Below are 24,951 nucleotides of genomic sequence, written 5' to 3' on the forward strand. Positions count from 1 at the left end.
ACCCGATCCGACCCCTGTGCGGGGTCGGCCATGCGGTACGCGACTTTCGCGCCAAAGTCGCGTTTCAATGACGCGAAAAGCGCCATTTCTCAGCCAATGAAGGTAAACGCAGAGTGTGGGCAGCGTGATGACATAGGTCCTGGTCCCCACCATCTTAGAGAAGGGCATTGCAGTGATTGGCTTGCTGTCTGCGACGTCACAGGGGCTATAAAGAGGCGTTCCCGCCGACCGCCATCTTACTGCTGCTGATCTGAGCTTAGGGAGAGGTTGCTGCCGCTTTGTCAGAAGCAGGGATAGCGTTAGGCAGGGTCCATTAACCACAAAACCGCTTGTGCTGCAGCGATTTGCACTGTCCAACACCACCCTCGGTGTGCAGGGACAGTGGAAGTTTTTTTTTTTTTTTTTTTCCCCTCAGCGCTGTAGCTCATTGGGCTGCCCTAGAAGGCTCCCTGATAGCTGCATTGCTGTGTGTACGCCGCTGTGCAAACCAACTGCTTTTTTCAAAGCACAAATCCTCTTGTTCCTTCCTTTCTGCACAGCTATCTTTTTTGTTTGTCCACACTTTTTATTTCATTTGTGCATCAGTCCACTCCTTATTGCTGCCTGCCATACCTGGCTGAGATTACTGCAGGCAGGGAGATAGTAGCTGCCTGCCATACCTGGCTGAGATTACTGCAGGCAGGGAGATAGTAATTGTAGGACATTCCCTGTTTTTTTTTTTTTTTTTTTTTGGTGGGAGATTAAGATTGGCAATTTGGCATTTCTGCTAGAGTGCCATCCCTGTGTGTGCCATCTCTCTCACATAGTGGGCCATAGAAAGCCTTTTCATTTTTCTGTATTTTTTTTTGTGGGGTGTATAAATTCTCCCTGATAAAAATACAGTGGGAGATTAATATTGGCCTTTGGGCTTGTGTGCCAGTCCTGAGTGTGCCATCTCTCTCACAAATAGTGGGCCATAGAAAGCCTATTTATTTTTTTTTTTGGTTTTATAAATTCTCCCTGAAAAAAAGGGAGATTAATATTGGCCTCTGGGCTTGTGTGCCAGTCCTGAGCGTGCCATCTGTGCCAGCCCTGAGCGTGCCATCTCTCTCACAAATAGTGGGCCATAGAAAGCCTATTTAATTTTTTTTTTTGTTTTATAAATTTTCCCTGAAAAAAGGGAGATTAATATTGGCCTCTGGGCTTGTGTGCCAGTTGTGAGCGTGCCATCTGTGCCAGTCCTGAGCGTGCCATCTCTCTCACAAATAGTGGGCCATAGAAAGCCTATTTTATTTTTTTTTTGGGTTTCAGAAATTCTCCCTGGAAAAAAAAAGGGAGATTAATATTGCCCTTTGGGCTTGTGTGCCAGTACTAAGCGTTCCATCTCTCTCTCTCTCTCAGTCAGTGGGCCATAGAACGCATATTTTTGGTTTTATTTGTTTTCTAAATTCTCCCTGAAAAAATCATTTTATTTTATTTGGTTTCTAAATTCTTCCTGATAAAATCATATTTTTTTTATTATTTTTATTTCTAAAGTCTCCCTGAAAAAAAAAAAAAAAAAACAACCAAAAAAACAGTGGGAGATTAATATTGGCCTTTCTGCTTGTGTGCCAGTCTTGACTCCTGGGTGTGCCATCTCTCTCTCTCTCTCTCTCTCTCTCTCCAATTGTGGTCCATAGAAAGCCTATATTTTTTTTCCTTGATTTGGGTTCTAAAATCTACCAGAGAAAATAACTACATCAATCATTGGTAGAAAAATATTGGCCTCTGGGTTTGTGTGCCACTCCTGACTCCTGTGTGCGTCATCTCTCAGTCAGTGGGCCATAGAACGCCTATTTTTGGTTTTATTTGTTTTCTAAATTCTCCCTGAAAAAATCATTTTATTTTATTTGGTTTCTAAATTCTTCCTGATAAAATCATATTTTTTTTATTATTTTTTTTTCTAAAGTCTCCCTGAAAAAAAAAAAAAAAAACAGTGGGAGATTAATATTGGCCTTTCTGCTTGTGTGCCAGTCTTGACTCCTGGGTGCGTCATCTCTCAGTCAGTGGGCCATAGAACGCCTATTTTTGGTTTTATTTGTTTTATAAATTCTCCCTGAAAAAATCATTTTATTTTATTTGGTTTCTAAATTCTTCCTGATAAAATCATATTTTTTTTATTATTTTTTTTTCTAAAGTCTCCCTGAAAAAAAAAAAAAAAAAACAACCAAAAAAAACAGTGGGAGATTAATATTGGCCTTTCTGCTTGTGTGCCAGTCTTGACTCCTGGGTGCGTCATCTCTCAGTCAGTGGGCCATAGAACGCCTATTTTTGGTTTTATTTGTTTTATAAATTCTCCCTGAAAAAATCATTTTATTTTATTTGGTTTCTAAATTCTTCCTGATAAAATCATATTTTTTTTATTATTTTTTTTTCTAAAGTCTCCCTGAAAAAAAAAAAAAAAAAAACAACCAAAAAAAACAGTGGGAGATTAATATTGGCCTTTCTGCTTGTGTGCCAGTCTTGACTCCTGGGTGTGCCATCTCTCTCTCTCTCTCTCTCTCTCTCTCTCTCTCTCTCTCTCTCTCTCCAATTGTGGTCCATAGAAAGCCTATATTTTTTTTCCTTGATTTGGGTTCTAAAATCTACCAGAGAAAATAACTACATCAATCATTGGTAGAAAAATATTGGCCTCTGGGTTTGTGTGCCACTCCTGACTCCTGTGTGCGTCATCTCTCAGTCAGTGGGCCATAGAACGCCTATTTTTGTTTTTATTTGTTTTATAAATTCTCCCTGAAAAAATCATTTTATTTTATTTGGTTTCTAAATTCTTCCTGATAAAATCATATTTTTTTTATTATTTTTTTTTCTAAAGTCTCCCTGAAAAAAAAAAAAAAAAAAAAAAAAAAAAAAAAAAAACAGTGGGAGATTAATATTGGCCTTTCTGCTTGTGTGCCAGTCTTGACTCCTGGGTGTGCCATCTCTCTCTCTCTCTCTCTCTCCAATTGTGGTCCATAGAAAGCCTACATTTTTTTTCCTTGATTTGGGTTCCAAAATCTACCAGAGAAAATAACTCCATCAATCATTGGTAGAAAAATATTGGCCTCTGGGCTTGTGTGCCACTCCTGATTCCTGTGTGCGTCATCTCTCACTCAGTGGCCCATAGAAAGCATATAGTTTGTTACATTTGTTTTCTAAATTCTCCCTGCAAAAATCTATTTTTTTTTTTTTGGGGGGTTTCTAAAGTGTTCCTGAAAAAAATAAAAATAAAAAAAAAATAATAGTGTGACATTAATATTAACATTTGTGCTTCAGTGACAGTCCTGCGTGTGGGGCATCTCTCTAATTTGCAGCCACCAAAAAAAGAGTGTGTAACATTGGGCCTGATTTTCGCTGTGGTCTCACCAACCTGTAAAGGGGTAGCTAAATCATACTGAAGTTATAGCTCACCGTGTAAGTTGTGTGACTGCAACAAATAACGTTAGTTTGGTTACGTTTTTAAAACAATGAGGAAGTCTAGTGGAAGAGGTCGTGGCCGGGGGCGTTCATTGTCAGCTGGTAATGAGGGTAGTGGTAGTGGTGGAGCATCAGGTGGTCGTGGGGGAAAAAATATTGCACCTAAGTCTGGAGCTGTGGAGCCAGGTTCGTCGTCCGGCTACACAAGGCCTCGAACGCTCCCTTTTCTGGGATTAGGAAAACCGCTTTTAAAGCCGGAGCAGCAAGAGCAAGTTTTGGCTTATCTTGCTGACTCAGCCTCTAGCTCTTTTGCCTCATCTCGTGAAACTGGTAAAAGTAAAAGCAGCGCGTCGTTAGTGGATGTTCACGGTCAGGGACAAGTCACTTCCTTGTCCTCTTCAGCAAAAACAACAACAGAGAAGAATGCAGCAGGCGACACAACGGGTTACTCCATGGAGCTCTTTACACATACCGTCCCTGGCTTAGAAAGTGAAGCAGTTAACAGTCCATGCCCATTACAAATTGAATCTGACATGGAGTGCACTGACGCACAGCCACAGCCAGACTACTATGCTGGTCCTTTGACTCAGACCACAACATTGCCCTCGCAGGGTGCTGATCAAGAATCAGACCCTGATGAGACTATGTTGCCCCATCACGAACGCTATACCACCGAACGACACGGTGACACAGACGAAGTTGCGCAGGAGGTACAAGAAGAGTTATTAGATGACCCAGTTCTTGACCCCGATTGGCAGCCATTGGGGGAACAGGGTGCAGGCGGCAGCAGTTCTGAAGCAGAGGAGGAGGAGGGGCCGCAGCAGGCATCAACATCGCCACAGGTTCCATCTGCCGGGCCCGTATCTTGCCCAAAACGCGTGGCAAAGCCAAAACCTGGTGGAGGACAGCGTGGCCATCCGGTTAAAGCTCAGTCTGCAATGCCTGAAAAGGTATCCGATGCTAGAAAGAGTGCAGTCTGGCATTTTTTTAAACAACATCCAATTGATCAGCGCAAAGTCATCTGTCAAAAATGTTCTACTTCCTTAAGCAGAGGTCAGAATCTGAAAAGTCTCAATACTAGTTGCATGCATAGACATTTAACCACCATGCATTTGAAAGCTTGGACTAACTACCAAACGTCCCTTAAGGTTGTTGCACCCTCGGCCAATGAAGCTAGTCATCAACGCAACATCCCTTCCGGCAGTGTAGGACCACCATTTAGCGCACCACCTGCTGTATCTGTGCAGGTATCTTTGCCAGGCCAAAGCAGTCAGGGTCAGGGAATCACCAGTTTCGTAGTAGGAAACACTGCATCTAGGGCACCGGCGGCAACAATACCATCTCCCACCGTCTCTCAGTCTGCCATGTCCACCGGCACCCCCGCTAGTTCCACGATCTCCAGCTCTCCAGTCCAGCTCACCCTACATGAGACTATGGTTAGAAAAAGGAAATACTTAGCCTCGCATCCGCGTACACAGGGTTTGAACGCCCACATAGCTAGACTAATCTCGTTAGAGATGATGCCCTACCGGTTAGTTGAAAGCGAAGCTTTCAAAGACCTGATGGACTACGCTGTACCACGCTACGAGCTACCCAGTCGACACTTTTTTTCCAGAAAAGCCATCCCAGCCCTCCACCAGCATGTTAAAGAGCGCATCGTCCATGCACTCAGGCAATCTGTGAGCACAAAGGTGCACCTGACAACAGATGCATGGACCAGTAGGCATGGCCAGGGACGTTACGTGTCCATCACGGCACACTGGGTAAATGTGGTGGATTCAGGGTCCACAGGGGACAGCAAGTTTGGGACAGTTCTGCCTAGCCCACGGTCTAGTAAACAGTTGTCTGTAGCCGTTCGCACCCCCTCCTCCTCCTCCTCCTCGTCCTCCTGCAGAAGCAAGAGCTCGTCCACAGACCGCAGTCGCACAAACACTCCATCCGCACCTGCCACTGTTGCACACCAGGTCTCCCATTATGGGGCAGCTACTGGCATACGTCAGCAGGCTGTATTGGCTATGAAGTGTTTGGGCGACAATAGACACACCGCGGAAGTTCTGTCCGAGTTCTTGCAGCAAGAAACGCAGTCGTGGCTGGGCACTGTAGATCTTGAGGCAGGCAAGGTAGTGAGTGATAACGGAAGGAATTTCATGGCTGCCATCTCCCTTTCCCAACTGAAACACATTCCTTGCCTGGCTCACACCTTAAACCTGGTGGTGCAGTGCTTCCTGAAAAGTTATCCGGGGTTATCCGACCTGCTCCTCAAAGTGCGTGGACTTTGCGCACATATCCGCCGTTCGCCTGTACACTCCAGCCGTATGCAGACCTATCAGCGTTCTTTGAACCTTCCCCAGCATCGCCTAATCATAGACGTTGCAACAAGGTGGAACTCAACACTGCACATGCTTCAGAGACTGTGCGAACAGAGGCGGGCTGTTATGTTTTTGTGGGAGGATACACATACACGGGCAGGCAGTAGGATGGCAGACATGGAGTTGTCAGGTGTGCAGTGGTCGAAGATTCAAGACATGTGTCAAGTCCTTCAGTGTTTTGAGGAATGCACACGGCTGGTTAGTGCAGACAACGCCATAATAAGCATGAGCATCCCCCTAATGCGTCTGCTGATGCAAAGTTTGACGCACATAAAGGATCAGGCGTCTGCACCAGAGGAAGAGGAAAGCCTTGATGACAGTCAGCGATTGTCTGGTCAGGGCAGTGTACATGACGAGGTACCGGGCGAAGAGGAGGTGGAGGATGAGGAGGATGATGGGGATGAGTATATTTTTAATGAGGAAGCTTTCCCGGGGGCACGGGAAATTGGTGGCGTGGCAAGGCCGGGTTCTGGTTTTTTGAGGGACACAAGTGACGTAGATTTGCCTGCAACTGCCCCTCAACCAAGCACAACCGCAGATTTGACAACGGGAACTTTGGCCCACATGGCGGATTATGCCTTGCGTATCCTCAAAAGGGACACACGCATTACAAAAATGATGAACGATGACGATTACTGGTTGGCCTGCCTCCTTGATCCTCGCTATAAAGGCAAATTGCAAAATATTATGCCACATGAGAACTTGGAACTAATATTAGCAACAAAACAATCAACTCTTGTTGACCGTTTGCTTCTGGCATTCCCTGCACACAGCGCCCGTGATCGTTCTCACACGAGCTCCAGGGGCCAGCAGACCAGAGGTGTTAGAGGGGCAGAAATCAGAAGTGGCGTTGGACAGAGGGGTTTTCTGACCAGGTTGTGGAGTGATTTTTCTATGACCGCAGACAGGACAGGTACTGCAGCATCAATTCAAAGTGACAGGAGACAACATTTGTCCAGTATGGTTACAAACTATTTTTCATCCCTTATCGACGTTCTCCCTCAACCGTCATTCCCATTTGATTACTGGGCATCCAAATTAGACACCTGGCCAGAATTGGCAGAATATGCATTGCAGGAGCTTGCTTGCCCGGCAGCTAGTGTCCTATCAGAAAGAGTATTCAGTGCTGCAGGTTCAATACTAACAGAAAAAAGGACTCGTCTGGCTACCCAAAATGTAGATGATCTAACCTTCATTAAAATGAACCACAACTGGATTTCAAAATCTTTTGCCCCACCCTGCCCGGCTGACACCTAGCTTTCCTATGAAAAGGTCTTGCCTGTGGACTATTCTGAATGACTTTTCCAATCTCGTAATTTTCTTCACCTGATTGTCCAGCATACGACATGTTTCCACCTCACGAAATGGCCAAACTCCCCACACGGGGCCGTGCTATCGCCACTTTGCGCTTGGACCCTTGAGAGTGCTGTTTGTCTGAAGAGGTGGGTGTGGCCGCTTTTCGTCGACGGCACTGCCACTGGGTCCCTCATAGTACAATAAAGTGTCTCTGGCGGTGGTGGTGCGCACCCAACGTCAGACACACCGTTGTAATATGAGGGGCCCTGTGCCTGTACCGCCGGCCACAAGACAGTTCCCCCCCCCAGCTCAAACAGTGCTCTACCACTAGCAAAATTATCTCTCACAGCTTCACCAATGTGTAGTCTAGCCGCTGACATCCTTCAATGCCTGGCACTGACAATACCATTGTTTTGACATTTTTGTTATGTTAGGCCTTCGAAGCCTGTCTGCGGTCCCTTCTTTCTACAACTACTACACTGACCAGGCCACTGCTGGCCGTGTTACCCTGGAACCAATTTAAAAGTGCCTACAGTCAGCCCAATTTTGTTATGTTAGGCCTTCGAAGACTGTCTGCCGTCACTCCTTCCACTAGACTTCCACTGACCATACACTGCTGCCCATGTACCCCTGGAACCAATTTAAAGTGCCTACAGCCAGCCCAATTTTGTTATGTTAGGCCTTCGAAGCCTGTCTGCGGTCACTCCTTCCACTAGACTTCCACTGACCAGACCACTGCTGCCCGTGTACCCCTGGAACCAATTTAAAAGTGCCTACAGCCAGCCCAAGTTTGTTATGTTAGGCCTTGGAAGCCTGTCTGCGGTCACTCCTTCCACTAGACTTCCACTGACCAGACCACTGCTGCCCGTGTACCCCTGGAACCAATTTAAAAGTGCCTACAGCCAGCCCAAGTTTGTTATGTTAGGCCTTGGAAGCCTGTCTGCGGTCACTCCTTCCACTAGACTTCCACTGACCAGACCACTGCTGCCCGTGTACCCCTGGAACCAATTTAAAATTGCCTACAGCCAGCCCAATTTTTTTATTTTAGGCCTTTGATGCCTGTCTGCGGTCCATTCTTTCAACTACTACTACACTGACCAGGTCACTGCTGTCCGTGTACCCCTGGAACCAATTTAAAATTGCCTACAGCCATGTGTTATTATTTTAGGCCTTCGATGCCTGTCTGCGGTCACTCCTTCCACTAGGCCTCCACTGACCACACCACTGCTGTCCGTGTACCCCTGGAACCAATTTAAAATTGCCTACAGCCATGTGTTATTATTTTAGGCCTTCGATGCCTGTCTGCGGTCACTCCTTCCACTAGGCCTCCACTGACCACACCACTGCTGTCCGTGTACCCCTGGAACCAATTTAAAATTGCCTACAGCCAGCCCAATTTTTTTATTTTAGGCCTTCGATGCCTGTCTGCGGTCCATTCTTTCAACTACTACTACACTGACCAGGTCACTGCTGTCCGTGTACCCCTGGAACCAATTTAAAATTGCCTACAGCCATGTGTTATTATTTTAGGCCTTCGATGCCTGTCTGCGGTCACTCCTTCCACTAGGCCTCCACTGACCACACCACTGCTGCCCGTGTACCCCTGGAACCAATTTAAAATTGCCTACAGCCATGTGTTATTATTTTAGGCCTTCGATGCCTGTCTGCGGTCACTCCTTCCACTAGGCCTCCACTGACCACACCACTGCTGCCCGTGTACCCCTGGAACCAATTTAAAATTGCCTACAGCCAGCCCAATTTTTTTATTTTAGGCCTTCGATGCCTGTCTGCGGTCCATTCTTTCAACTACTACTACACTGACCAGGTCACTGCTGCCCGTGTACCCCTGGAACCAATTTAAAATTGCCTACAGCCATGTGTTATTATTTTAGGCCTTCGATGCCTGTCTGCGGTCACTCCTTCCACTAGGCCTCCACTGACCACACCACTGCTGTCCGTGTACCCCTGGAACCAATTTAAAATTGCCTACAGCCATGTGTTATTATTTTAGGCCTTCGATGCCTGTCTGCGGTCCATTCTTTCAACTACTACTACACTGACCAGGGCACTGCTGGCCGTGTACCCCTGGAACCAACATCAGAAAATATAAAAATAAGTATTTTGCTTATAAAAAAGAAAATACTGGTGAGATATCAAATGCAGACATTTTAACATTAAAAACAAACACACAACTCTAATCTGGTACAGTACTAAAAATGGCCACCAGCTACAATTACTTTCTCCTGCAAGTAGTTAACTGAAAGTTTTTTTAAATTGAAAACACACATATGGCATCCACCGAGTGTTGTCCTGTCGCGTCTTCTTTATATTATTGCCGAGAAGATGCAAAATAATGAAAATAATAAAATCATTAATTACCAAAATAATAGAGAAAGTCAACACCACATTGCAAATAAACATTCATTCCAAATAAAGAAGCAGGGCGCGTCCGAGGGTGAGTATATACCTAATAAGAATATAATCACCCTCGGACGCGCAATGCTTATTTCCAACAGCCTTCCTTCCTAAGAATCAGCCCTTCCGTCGTGTAGAGAGACGTTGTGTTACACTCCAAGGTGTTCCCCAGGTTGCCTTTCCTGAGCTTCGATCTTCCGGCTCTCGTTTAGTAGTTCTTGGAAACTACTCTGCATTAGGCCTTCAAATTGGGTATGGGGTGTAGAGAGATGGTGTGTTCCACTCCAAGGTGTTCCCCAGGTTGCCTTTCCTGAGCTTCGATCTTCCGGCTCTCGTTTAGTAGTTGTTGGAAACTACGCTGCATTAGGCCTTCAAATTGGGTATGGGGTGTAGCGAGAGGGTGTGTTACACTCCAAGGTGTTCCCCAGGTTGCCTTTCCTGAGCTTCGATCTTCCGGCTCTCGTTTAGTAGTTCTTGGAAACTACACTGCATTAGGCCTTCAAATTGGGTATGGGGTGTAGAGAGAGGGTGTGTTACACTCCAAGGTGTTCCCCAGGTTGCCTTTCCTGAGCTTCGATATTCCGGCTCTCGTTTAGTAGTTGTCGGAAACTACGCTGCATTAGGCCTACAAATTGGGTATGGGGCGTAGAGAGAGGGTGTGTTACACTCCAAGGTGTTCCCCAGGTTGCCTTTCCTGAGCTTCGATATTCCGGCTCTCGTTTAGTAGTTGTCGGAAACTACGCTGCATTAGGCCTACAAATTGGGTATGGGGTGTAGAGAGAGGGTGTGTTACACTCCAAGGTGTTCCCCAGGTTGCCTTTCCTGAGCTTCGATCTTCATGCTCTCGTTTAGTAGTTGTCGGAAACTACGCTGCATTAGGCCTACAAATTGGGTATGGGGTGTAGAGAGAGGGTTTGTTACACTCCAAGGTGTTCCCCAGGTTGCCTTTCCTGAGCTTCGATCTTCCGGCTCTCGTTTAGTAGTTGTTGGAAACTACGCTGCATTAGGCCTTCAAATTGGGTATGGGGTGTAGCGAGAGGGTGTGTTACACTCCAAGGTGTTCCCCAGGTTGCCTTTCCTGAGCTTCGATCTTCCGGCTCTCGTTTAGTAGTTGTTGGAAACTACGCTGCATTAGGCCTTCAAATTGGGTATGGGGTGTAGCGAGAGGGTGTGTTACACTCCAAGGTGTTCCCCAGGTTGCCTTTCCTGAGCTTCGATCTTCCGGCTCTCGTTTAGTAGTTCTTGGAAACTACACTGCATTAGGCCTTCAAATTGGGTATGGGGTGTAGAGAGAGGGTGTGTTACACTCTAAGGTGTTCCCCAGGTTTCCTTGCCATTGCTTCGGTCTTCCGACTCTCGTTTAGTAGTTGTAGAAAAGTACACTGCATTAGGCCATACAAAATGGGTATGGGGTGGAGAGAGATGGTGTGTTACACTCCAAGGTGTTCCCCAGGTTGCCTTTCCTGAGCTTCTATCTTCAGGCTCTCATTAAATTGTGGTTAAATGGAACAACTGCATTTGGCGTACTAGTTGGTTTGGGGCCTACTATCGGTGTCTGCCACTCCTTGCTGTTCTCCTCCACTGAACAAAGCTGTGCCGCCTGTTTACTACGGTTGCCAATTTTGAACTGCATTTCGACTACTTACTGATTTGGCCCTACTCTCTGTGTCAGCCTCTCATTCCAGTTGTCCTCCACTGCAATGCCCCCTGGTTATTCCTGTGTTACCAATTTTGAACTGCATTTAGCCCACTTTCTTCTTTGGGCCTATATCTGTGTTTCCACTTCATCGTGCCCATTGCCCAGCCAGTGATAGATGAGTCTGCTGGTACATTGACCCATAACGCAACATTCCCCGTGCACGCTACACAACAACATTGTGACCCTGCTGAAAGTCAGGTTGCTCTTCCCGCATACCATACCACCTTACACGGGGACAAAGAGGAAGGTGCAGATGAAAGTGCAGGTTCCTTCATCAGGTGGGGGGAGGAATACTAGTTGGCGACGTCACTGGCACAGGGCCTCTCATAGTACGCAAAAGTGTTGCTGCCGGTGGGAGGCGCCCCCGCCGTGCAAACACACCGCTGTACTTTGAGGGGCCCTGTGCCAGTGCCAATGCCAACGAGTGGGCCCCCCCTGCTTGCTCAGGTTCACAGCACTTGCAAAGTTGAAATACTTACCTCTCCCTGCTCCACTGCCGTGACGTGGTCCAGATTTCCTGGGCCCACTAATTACTTGAACCAGCCCTACCCCCCACAACTTTAGCCAAATGACCCCCAATTTCAAATGCCTTCCAATTATTATAAGGTAAATTACGCTTGACAAGCTTCATTAAGAAGAATGGATGGTTTTGACATTAAAATGGCCACTCTAGGTGTTTTCCTGGCCCCCACTCACTGCCGACTATGCTGCCCCATTGACTTGCATTGGGTTTCGTGTTTCGGTCGATCCCGACTTTACGTCATAATCGGCCGATTTCACTCGACCCGACTTTGGACATAGTCGGGTTTCGCAAAACCCGGCTCGACTCTAAAAAGGTCAAGGTCGCTCAACTCTACCAGCTACATACATTGCAAGAATATTTATTTGCAGCTCTTTCTGTAGAGCTAGGATTTGTCTCTACGTTTCTACATTTTGGTTACTGTACTAAAAATTACACTACAATTCAAGTAGTAAACAAGTCTAAGGCTACGTTCACATTTGCAGCTTTGGACGCAGCGTCGTGGACGCAACGCACGACGCACGAAAGACGCAAGTAAAACGCATGCATTTTTGACGCATGCGTTCAACCCTTTTTTAATATATAGGGTCTTTTCAGTTTCTCTATTTTTAAAGTAAAGAACGCATGCGTCCTACAATGCACAACGACGCAAGTACTTACGTCTTCTGCGTTGCCAATACACTTCAATGGAGGATTTGAAGTTTCGACGACGCAAATACAATGCAAGTGCGACGCAAGCGTTTTTTTTAAATTTTGGACGCAGAAAAAAATGCAACATTTGCAACGCACTGCCAGGTGCGTCGAAAGGACGCATGCGTCGCAAAACGCACCGAAACGCATGAAAACGAACGCACATGCGTCCCCAATGTTAAAGATAGGTAAACATGACGCGTGCGTTGTTTTGCGGCGACGCCGCTGCGTCCAAAGCCGCAAATGTGAACGTAGCCTAAGGCAACCCGAGTATGATCAAGGAGTGATTTTTGGTGGAGCACAAAGGCAGTTCAGCACACAGGCCTTTCTTAAGCTACATGGAGGTCTGTGTAAAAAAACGTGGCAGATTTTGCTTCATAAAACAGCAGTAACTGATCATACTCACGAGGCTTTGGACAAGGTTGAAAGTATTTCCTTATAGACCTAGCATGAAAACCCACTTGGTACACCAGTAGTCAAGTTACAAAATAATGCCAGCTTTTATTATGGCAGTTACCAAACTGCATGTTATATCAATGGCACTCATTAAGACTGACGTTTTGCCCATCGGTCTTAACTAAAGAACCGCTGGAGTAAGATGCACCTAATTCCTTAAAGGGACTCTGTCACCCCAAAAATCATATCTGAGCTAAGCCCACCGGCATCAGGGGCTTATCTACAGCATTCTGTAATGCTGTAGATAAGCCCCCAATGTAACCTGAAAGATGAGAAATAAAGGTTAGATTATACCCACCCAGGGGCGGTCCCGATGCGGTCCGGTTCGATGGGCATCGCGATCTGGGTCCAGCGCCTCCTATCTTCATTTGATGACATCCTCTTCTTGTTTTCTTGCAGCGGCTCTGGCGCAGGCATACTTTGTCTGTCCTGTTGAGGGCAGAGCAAAGTACTGCAGTGGGCAGGTGCCGGGGCTCTCTGACCTTTACAGGCGTCTGCGCACTGCAGTACTTTTCTCTGCCCTCAACAGAGCAGACAAAGTACGCCTGTGCTGGAGCCGCTGCAAGACGACAAGAAGAGGATGTCATCGAATGAAGATAGGAGGTGCCGGACCCGGATCGCGACGCCCTTTGACTGGACCGCAGTGGGACTGCCCCTGGGTGAGTCTAAAGTATAATATAACCTTTATATCTAATCTTTCAGGTTACATCGGGGGCTTATCTAGAGCATTACAGAATGCTGGAGATAATCCCCTGATGCCGGTGGGCTTAGCTCAGATACGATTTTTGGGGTGACAGAGTACCATTAAGAGGCACATGTCATTACCACTGGCATGTGACTCCATCAGAAATGTTACTCCAGTCTGGGACTGAAGTACATTTCAGGTGTAATTTATGGCACTAGGGTGGGGTAAATTTATGGTCGCTTTCTCCTTGGCAGAGCTGGCTGGTACTGGCGAAAAAAAAGGCCAAAAGCAGCACATTTCTTTCAAGCTGAGTACTGCAAACATTTTGTGACATTTCAATGTGTTTTCACCAGTAAACTGGCAAAGATCGCTTGATGAACTGAGCTTTTAGTTTTATGAGAAAGCCATGGCAAATCACTTAAAATTAACCTCAAGACATCCATTTTAATGACTTAAAACTCCTTTAACCAGTAATTCTGCAATATGTTTATATAAACCTGTAATATTTTACTTACTAATGCACACAACAAGTCTACTGCTTCCAAGATAAGTTCCTGGTGTCCAATCCTTGTGACTCCCAGTTCTTCCAGTTCTTGATGAGTAATACGGAGTAACTGGTCCCCAGCAATTTTCTCCCTCTCAAAGTTTTTGATGTATTGTTGTAGACAGTCATCGAGACCTGATGAAGAAATAATTGATGCAGTGAAGTGTTTGATTTAACAACACAATTCTAGTGACTTTATTTTAAAACAAAATTAACAAAAAATGTACAATCAAAAATATACAAAGAAAAATCTTAAAAGGGAACCAGTTACCTGATTCATGCTTCCCAAACTATGGACATCATGAATCAGAGCCAGAGTACATGATTTCAACCAGGTATATAAATCTTCTTTGGAAATGCTCTCTGATTAAAGCCTGATCAGAATAATCGTACTGTTATTCTTAGATAAAGCGAAAACTGTCATGTGCACCTACCCTTATTATGTAAAGCCCCGTCCCTTAGCATATAGGGCTTTATCTTGTTATGTGTATTGCTGTCCCTTATTACATATTATCCTCTATTGTTATGTGTAGCGCTGTACCTAAGGAAAACAAATCTGTCTGTCTCTTTACATCTGCAGATGTGCACCAGACCATCTGTATGTTTATTAGGTGACCTATCATAGACCTCCCTGAAATGTCATGTGACATGATGCATCGGATGATGGGGGGCCCACTTACTCTAAATTGCCCGGGGTCCCGATTACCCTCAATCCGCCTCTGGTTATTGATTTTTGTATTGGGGCACATGAGTATCAATTCATCTCTGTGCATATAACTGCCTCCTTTATGCATTATTTAGCAATAAGCACTTCATCACAATCGATAGATTAGAACCAGTGATGAGCGAGCGTGCTCTGATATAGCTTTATCCGAGCATGCTCGGGTGTTATCCACTAATATGTTCAAGTCCCCGCGGTTGCATTATTTATGGCTGTTAGAAAGCCGCAACATATGTGGGGGTTGAATGTTTTTTAGGCAATCCCCTCACATGTTGGGGCTGTCAAACAGCTGCAAATCACGCGGCCGCGAGAACGCGAACATATTACTCGAGCACGCCCAAGATACTCGGAAAACCCTATATCAGGGCACGCTTGCTCATCACTAATTAGAACGGTGACAGCGGTCTTCGAAACAATAAAAGTAGCTGAAATGGAATAACATTGTTCAATGTCTGACCACGACAAGCAAAATAAACAAAAAACTGACTCAATTTTTCCAACACCATCGTCTTTTAATTCTGTGAATCAACGTGATAAAACTTCAACAGGTCCAGACCAAGGACTTATCTGAAGTCTGGTAAAGTGTCCAAAGAACTCCGAGATCTTCACTGGATCGAATGCTAAAGAAATAGTAATTTAAAACTAATTGTAATTCATCTGCTGCAGATTGCTTCAACTAGTGCAACATAATCGTGTTTTAATGCTCAGTCCTATAAAGATGTAAGAATTCTTTGGGAACATTATTGGATTTGGATAAATCCTTAGTCTGCGATGACTGAACTTGTGTTGTGTTTGTAAAAAAGTTTGCCAAGATCAGCGGCATAGATACCATGAGTTCAACCTGCACATGAACCCAATAGGTAGGGGGCTTTTCTCAGCTTCCTAGCAGCCTTTAATGGTCTATTTCTCTGAAGATAAGGGTCAAAAGGTAAAAACTATCAGAGCCAACAATTAGAGGTGAACGGTTATAAAAAAGACATAAGGTAGATCAATGATAAAATAATGGATAACAAGAGTGCCATGTACTATTCTTGCACAGGGTCCCTATCTATAACCACCCATGGACCAGACACATTGACTGTGTACTGACAGAGGTATTTATGCACAGATTCTTGCATATTATTCAGTGCATCTTCAGAATACCTGATATTTTTCCTGAAATTTATTTTTTAATTTTCAACCTTTAAAATATTATATTTGAGGCTATATACCCAACTATCCAGAACTAATCCATTGATGTTGGATTAAAATGATCTTTCAGTACAAAAAAAATGTAAAACTTCTTGAAGACTTTGTAACATTCATTCACTTATTGGGATTTCCTTGTAGTCATTGTTACATATTGATTGTTCAGGATGACGCAGATTTCAGACATTTACCAATACACTAGGAGATATTAGAAATGGTTTAAAAACCTTGGTACTGGCGAGTCATCCAAATCTCACAACAAAAATGTTTTACTCCTACAACATTTGCTGTGTAAATCAACACAGAGCAACAGCAGAAGGTTTAACTACAATATATACTGTGTACGAGCATTTAACCCCTTAACCCACAGGCCATATTCCGTTTTTGCATTTTCCTTCTCTTCTTCCCAGAGCCATAACTTTTTGGGTGGGTCAAAATGACCATGTGAGGGCTTTATTTTTGTGGGACTAGTTGTACATTTGAATAACATCGATTTTAATATATTGTGCACTGTAAAATGGAAACAAATTCCAAGTGTGGTGAAATTGTAGAAAAGTGCAATCCCACAGTTTTTTTTTTTTTTTTTTACTATGTTCACTATATGCTAAAACTGATCTGCCGTTGTGATTCTCCAGGTCATTACAAGTTCATAGACACCAAATATATAGGTATTTTTACATTTAAATGGTGAAAAAAAATCCAAATTAAAAAAAATAAATAAATAAAAAAAAAAATTGTGCCATTTTCCGATACCCGTAGCGTCTTCATTTTTCATTATCTCGTTTTGGATGAGGGCTTATTTTTTTGTGTGCCAAGCTGACATTTTTATTGATACCATTTGGGTGCAGATATGATCTTTGGTCGCCAGTTATTGCATTTTAAGGCAATGTTGCTGCGACCAAAAAAAGATAATTCTGGCGTTTTGACTTTTTTTTTGTTACGTCATTTAATTATCGGGTTAATAATTTTTTATATTGATAGAACGCGGTGACACCAAATATGTGTAGTAGTTTTTTTTTTATTGTTTTATGTTGAATGGGGGTGATTTGAACTTTTATTTTTAAAATTTTTTTAAATATTTTTAAACTTTTTTTTTTTACTTTTTGCATGCTTCTAGTCTGTAGAAGCTGCCATAATCTGATCGGCTCTGCTACATACAGGTGATGAACAGATAGCCTGGATATAGCAGAAATGCTTACTTGCTATGACAACCACAGAGCTCTGTTGGAGACCTCTGGTTGTCATGCCAACCCATCGATGACCCGCGATCATGTGATGGGGTCACCAATGGGCGATATTTCCGGTGTGCTTGCCGGAAGCGCAGTTTAAATGCCGATGACAGAAATTGACAGCGGCATTTAACTAGTTAACAGCCGCGGGTGGATCGCAATTCCACCTGTGGCTGTTGCAGGCACATGTCAGCTGTATATATCAGCTGTCAAAAAAAAAACAACTTTCTTTTTTGTCTGACAGCACCCAAACAGAAAAAATATATAAATCTGGTATTGCTGTAATCACACTGACTCAAAGCATAAAGTTGTCTAATCACTGCATGAAAAACGGCGCAAATAAAATAAAATAAATTCTTCACATGCTGTTGATTTGTTCATTTTGCCTCAAAAAAAAAAAAATTGCAGTAAAGCTATGTGCCCACGTTGCAGAATAGAAGCAGAATTTTCTGCTTCAATTCTGCATACCCTTGGCAGTAAAAACGCATGGGGATTTAGACGTGTTTTTACGACGTATTTACCGAGTTTTCCATGCGTTTTACAAGCGGATTTCTAATGCATGTCTATGGGTGCGGAATTGCTGCGATTACGCAAAAATAATGAACATGCTGCTTTTTTTCCGCGATGCGTTTCCGCCGCGGAAAAAAAAACCCATCATGGGCACAAGAATTGCAGAATGCATTACAAATGAATGGGATGCTGCTTGTAAGTGTTTAAGCGTTTCCACCATGAAAAATCACAGCAAAAACGCTTAAAAAACGCAACATGGGCACATAGCCTAAGGCTCGGACCACATTTATCCTGCACTCTGTGCTGAGCGCTTACACAGGGGTTTACATGTAAATATCTGAAATACGCGATTCAGATGGAACCCGGGTGGAAGGTTCCCTATAATGAGGCAGATAGAGTCACTGTGGATGCTGTGTTGCCTTTGATCTGATGGTGTCTGTCTTTTTAGACATGCATAAAAGCTTGGTCCACCTATAGCACAACATGTAGATCCAGAGGAAAGCAAAAATCCCATATGGTAGATGCTAATTGCCCCATATAGGGTAAAAATTCCTTCCCGACTTCACATGTGGCAATCAGACAGGTTCCTTGGATCAACTTCCCACCAAAAACTTTAGTGCCCATAACCTGTAATATTACATTTCTCAAGAAAGGCATCCAGGCCTCCTTGTACTTTAGTAGTGAATAAACCATTACAACATCATGTGGCAGAAAGATCCAAAGTCTCACCTTCTGTGATTGTCGTCATTGTAGGTGTAAAAATAACCTTATTACAATGTACAAACATATGAAGGGACAGAATAGAGATTGAATAAGATCGCTAAAAAGCCTTCATTTTTCATAACTGAATAACCCCAAGTTTCATAACCTGTCTTGATATTGCAGTCCACTCTTTCCTTTAATAAATTTGTTCCTCTTCTCTGTACCCGTTCTAGTTCAACTTCTTATACATGGGAGCAAAAAATTGTACACCATATTCTTAAAGGGAACCTGTCACCCCCCCCCCCCCAGGCGTTTTTAACTAAAAGAGCCACCTTGTGCAGCACTAATGCTGCATTCTGTCAAGGTGGCTCTTTTAGTTGGGGTCCCTGCCAACGCTTTACTATTAATTTTTAGAATTTGTCTTTCCTACCTGTAGTTTGTCAGGGGGGCATATCTTTCCCCCCCTGACACAAACGCCTCTCAGCCATGACTTAGGGCAGGGGTGTCAAACTGCATTCCTCGAGGGCTGCAAACAGGTCATGTTTTCAGGATTTCCTTGTACTGCACAGGTGATAATTTAATCACCTACACAAATAATGAGTTGGTGATTAAATTATCACCTGTGCAGTACAAGGAAATCCTGAAAACATGACCTGTTTGCAGCCCTCGAGGAATGCAGTTTGACACCCCTGACTTAGGGCCTCCGTGCGCCGGGCGCCGCCTCCACTTCCTTCATTAACGTCCCTGACGCCTGTGCTGTAAGTTTTTTTTCCGGGCATGCGCAGTTTGCGCTGCCCCTTGACTCCCATCACATGATGGGAACTTACAGCGCAGGCGCCGGGGACGTTAATGAAGGAAGTGGAGGCGGCGCACGGAGGGGCTGAGTGATGGCTGGGAGGCGTTTGTGTCACGGGGGAAAATACATGCCCCCCTGACAAACTACAGGTAGGAAAGGCAAATTCTAAATACAAATAGTTCAGCGTTGGCAGGGACCTCAACTAAAAGAGGCACCTTGACAGAATGCAGCATTAGTGCTGCACAAGGTCGCTCTTTTAGTTAAAAACGCCTGGGGGGGAGTGACAGGTTCCCTTTAATGTGAATGCATTAATGACTTGTATAGAGGCAAAATTACGTTCTCAGCATAAGCATCCATGCCTCTTTTAAGGCATCCCATTATTATATTTGCCTTAGCAGCAACTGCCTGACACTGGCCACTAAAGTTTAGTCTGCCGTCCACCCATACATCCAAGTGTTTTTCAGTGAGAATTTTACAAAAAAAAGAAGGTGAACATGCTAATTTTTATGAGCGGCATAGATGACATCAGGACTGAAAATTATCTGGGTAAATATGCGCTATGCTTGTCATTCCAAGGGTGGGCGATAAGAGACACTCCATGACTGTCACTAAAGCAGCTACTAACACATGGAGCGGGCCCTGTTGATTTTTTTCTTTTTATTCTACTGACTTCAAAGTTAAATTGAACGTAAAATGTGGTCAGTCTGAGAAAACTTCCAATAAGGACTAAATAATAGGTTTAACATAACATCATATCGCTAACAGAGCCTGCTCCATTCTAAAAGATGATTGAAGTTATCCGCAGCCTGCAGGCTAAATGAAGCTCATGAAACATTAACAACGCTCTTCATTCATATACTGTTACATAGATCATCTCGCGAATGGCAACAATAAGAAACCCTCAGTTACTTGGCTTATAAAAATAATTGTTTAATGATAAGTGAGGTATTCTACAATGTCATATCGGACAGCATGGCTAGGACAATAAGAAAACAATCTGCAATAAAATACTGACAAGATAAGCAATCTGCTGTGGATGAAAAATATACCGACTACCAAAACAATTAAAGGGAAATGGTGATAATGTTGGCATAAAATAAAAAAGGACTGGTGAAGCATATAAATACACAAGTCACCAGGTATTATCTCGAGCTCCATTTGTCCAAGATGTCAACATGGCAGGCGGGGCCAACACTTATAACTTTCTTTAATCTACAGTTAGGACCCAAGCAGCAACCCTCTCTGGAAAAATCTTGGGTACAGAAGCAGTAGCAGCATATCATCTAGAAGGCTTAGTTTACCCGACAGTATAAAAAAAATCATTTGATTTTCATCGTAAACAAAATAAATAATGATTTTATATATGTATTGTCATATGTTTGGCATCTACTTTTATACACCAGCAGTGAATAAAATTTACAAAATGAAATACAGATTCTTATGTTAAGAACTGCCATGTATCCATAAAAATAGGATGCTTTAACACTAGGACTACTGAACTCGTGACCCCGAATAGAACTACTGAAGTGCAAGTAGTCAAAATGACTATACCAGTAGTCCTAGTGTTAAAGCACCATTCCAGCATTTTTTTTATTTTACCATTGGAGTGGTGACACTAATCTATAAAGAAGGCTTTACCATGATATTAGCCAGAGGTAAGTGTTCACACTAGGCAGTCAGGTTAGGGACCCATCCGATCCATGAGATTACCTTGACGTTGGTGGGTGGGCTCACATTTTATGTCCAAATTTTTTGCTAAGCATCTCATGTGTTTTTTCATAGATTTCACAAGTCACTATGCTATTCACATTTCATGTTATCACACATTCCTTTGCTTTAGTACAATTGAGTGCAGCCATAGACGCCGGTATAATTGAATGCGGCGGCACTGGCGGGGGGTGAGTCGGCACTGGCGGGGGGTTAGTCGGCCCAGTGGCAGAGCGTGCAGGGATCGAGCGACCCACTACTGGCACCGGCCCTTCTGGCATTTGCCAGAAGTGCCCGATGGCCAGTCCAGCCCTGGCAGGTTGGTGGGGAAGGAGACAGTAGGTTGGGGGGTTAAGGTCCTGATGACATTTTGAAAGTCAGACTATCAATCTGCGAACTGGCAAAAGATCTTACTAGGGAGAGCAGGTCAATGAAATAAGAGTGACTCATCAGTCAACGACAGGAGTCAGGCAGTGGGTGGGCAATAGGGAGCGAGGCAAGTGCATTGTCCCACCTGCTGTACTTGCAAATCATCAGAATTAGTTTTCATCTATGGATTTCTCCCAAACAGCAAAATGAATTTATACAATGAATTTAAGGATGTATTCAGCATTATAGCACCTATATGTAAATTCCTTTAGTTTGAGGTATAAAATCCTGATAACAGATTGCTTTTAATTCCTGCCTGCATAGCATTCATTGTATACATTTACTGATATTACAATATTCTTTTTCTTAAGCACTTGAAAATGGTTCTTTATTAGTCTTCATGCCATTGTCATCAGTTGGATTTCCATCATTATCCAATAGACAGTGGGTGGAATATCTGATAACTGGTAGAAAGCAATTTTGTATATTAGAGAGCAGCTACAAAACTTTCTTTTCACAACCACATCTTAACACACCAGTTTTACTAGCAGCCACAGTCTGCGGCTCTCCAGCCCGATGCAGCAAAAGTAATGGAAAGAATGATTGTAAAACCATGACATATGATCATCATAACACTCAACCGTCCTCAGAAGCAAAGATTTATTATATAAATCCATTACACAGAAGATGAACAAAAATACAATATAATTCTCATTTAGTAGAAAATGTAGTGACAGCAGTAGCTCCAAAAAAAAGGACAAGAGTCACAAAAACTCAGATAAAATCAGGACGGGCTCCAGGTTTTTTTAACACAACACGATTCCTGATGCACAGATATGGCAGAGAAATATAGGTATAGTACAATGCAAAATATTTCACTTACATCTTACATTACATGAGTGATATCTAATGTAAAAATGTAATGTAATATATTGCTCCATACAGTATTATGGGTACCACATAGTGCTCCATACAGAATAATGAGCCCCATATAGTCCTCCATACAGTATTATGGGCACCACAGCGCTTCATGCAGAATAATGTGCCTCATATAATGCTCTATGCAGAATAATATGCCCCATATATTGCTCCATACAGAATAATGAGCCCCATATATTGCCCCATACAGTAAAATTAGTCCCATATAATGCTCCATACAGTATAGGGAGCCCCATATATTGCTCCATACATAATGGGCCTCATATAATGTTCTATACAGAATATGGTGGACCCCATATAATGCTCCATAAAGAACAGGCTCCATATAATGCTCCAGTATATGATGGGCCCCATAAAATGTTCCATATATAATATGCCCCATATGATGCTCCATATATAATGGGCCTCGTATATGGTGCTCCAGTGTATGATGGGCCTCATATCATGCTCCAGTGTATGATGGGCCCATATATCATGCTTCAGTGTATGATGGGCCCTATGCAATGTTCCATATAAAATGGACCCCATATATGATGCTCCAGTGTATGATAGCCCCATATAATGCTCCATATATTATGGGCCCCTTATATGATGGTCCCCATATATTGCTCCAAACATTAAAAAAATAAAATGAAATACTCACCTCTCCTCGCTGGTTGCTGCTCTGCTCCAAACTCCCCAGCTTCGGCATCTGCCGGTTCTCTGCACTGTGACAGTTCAGAGCAGAGGGTGCAGTCATGTTTATACTATGACCGATGCTACATCCCAAATTTTCCTGAACAACAATACATTCATGGTGTCCTATAGCACAAATTAAACTATAGAAAAAGTTTATTTCAACTAGAAGCCAGCTGAAAAACATTGTATTAAAGAGGCACTCCTCCCATCAAAGTTTCTATCCTTTTAAAAAATTGCTATCACCACATTACAGTCATGGCCAAAAGTATTGACACCCCTGCAATTCTGTCAGATAATACTCATTTTCTTCCTGAAATTGATCGCAAACACAAATTATTTGGTATTATTATCTTCATTTAATTTGTCTTAAATGTAAAAACACAAAAAGAATTGTCCTAAAGCCAAATTGGATATAATTCTACACCAAACATAAAAAAGGGAGTGGACAAAAGTATTAGCACTGTTCGAAAAATCATGTGATGCTTCTCTAATTTGTGTAATTAACAGCACCTGTAACTTACCTGTGGCACCTAACAGGTGTTGGCAATAACTAAATCACACTTGCAGCCAGTTGACATGGATTAAAGTTGACTCAACCTCTGTCCTGTGTCCTTGTGTGTACCAAGCATTGGAGCATGGAGAAAAGAAAGAAGACCAAAGAACTGTCTGAGGACTTGAGAAACCAAATTGTGAGGAAGCATGAGCAATCTCAAGGCTACAAGTCCATCTCCAAAGACCTGAATGTTCTTGTGTCTACCGTTCGCAGTGTCATCAAGAAGTTTAAAGCCCATGGTACTGTGGCTAACCTCCCTAGATGTGGACGGAAAAGAAAAATTGACAAGAGATTTCAACGCACGATTGTGCAGATGTTGGATAAAGAACCTCGACTAACATCCAAACAAGTTCAAGCTCCCCTACAGTCCGAGGGTACAACAGTGTCAACCCGTACTATCCATTGGCATCTGATTGAAAAGGGACTGTATGGTAGGAGACCCAGGAAGACCCCACTTCTTACCCCGAGACATAAAAAAAGCCAGGCTGGAGTTTGCCAAAACTTGCCTGAAAAAGCCTAAAATATTTTGGAAGAATGTTCTCTGGTCAGATGAGACAAAAGTAGAGCTTTTTGGGCAAAGGCATCAACATAGAGTTTACAGGAGAAAAAAAGAGGCATTCAAAGAAAAGAACACGGTCTCTACAGTCAAACTTGGCAGAGGTTCCCTGATGTTTTGGGGTTGCTTTGCTGCCTCTGGCACTGGACTGCTTGACTGTGTGCATGGCATTATGAAGTCTGAAGACTACCAACAAATTTTGCAGCATAATGTAGGGCCCAGTGTGAGAAAGCTGGGTCTCCCTCAGAGGTCATGGGTCTTCCAGCAGGACAATGACCCAAAACACACTTCAAAAAGCACTAGAAAATGGTTTGAGAGAAAGCACTGGAGACTTCTAAGGTGGCCAGCAATGAGTCCAGACCTGAATCCCAAAGAACACCAGTGGAGAGATCTAAAAATGGCAGTTTGGAGAAGGCACCCTTCAAATATCAGGGACCTGGAGCAGTTTGCCAAAGAAGAATGGTCTAAAATTCCAGCAGAGCATTGTAAGAAACTCATTGATGGTTACCGGAAGCGGTTGGTCGCAGTTATTTTGGCTAAAGTATTAGGCTGAGGGTGCCAATACTTTTGTCTGGCCCATTTTTGGAGTTTTGTGTGAAATGATCAATGTTTTGCTTTTTGCTTCATTCTCTTTTGTGTTTTTTCATTTAAGACAAATTAAATGAAGATAATAATACCAAATAATTTGTGTTTGGAATCACTTTCAGGAAGAAAATTTGTATTATCTGACAGAATTGCAGGGGTGTCAATACTTTTGGCCATGACTGTATATAGCATTGTATAATTTCAATTGCCCATTTTGCCTTTGTACCCAGTAAAATCTTCTCTTCAATCTGCTCTATGAAGAAACATGAAGTCTCTTGCTTCTATATAAATATTTTCCCTCTTCAACTCCTGACCTAGATGCTCCCTCCT

General features: G+C 43.4%; 1 protein-coding gene across 14 annotated transcripts in view; it reads right to left on the reverse strand.

The window, feature by feature from the left end:
* The window catches only part of CNKSR2 (connector enhancer of kinase suppressor of Ras 2), a 550,079-nt gene that overhangs the window by 448,933 nt on the left and 76,195 nt on the right, over positions 1-24,951 (reverse strand). For all 14 annotated transcript variants that reach the window (XM_069761485.1, XM_069761477.1, XM_069761484.1 and 11 more), the window contains exon 2: positions 14,060-14,223. In XM_069761485.1, the coding sequence (XP_069617586.1) occupies positions 14,060-14,223 (164 nt within the window). The remainder of the gene's footprint in view (positions 1-14,059; positions 14,224-24,951) is intronic.

This window comes from Ranitomeya imitator, chromosome 3, assembly GCF_032444005.1.
Source record: "Ranitomeya imitator isolate aRanImi1 chromosome 3, aRanImi1.pri, whole genome shotgun sequence".
In the NCBI taxonomy this organism is placed as follows: Eukaryota; Metazoa; Chordata; class Amphibia; order Anura; family Dendrobatidae; genus Ranitomeya; species Ranitomeya imitator.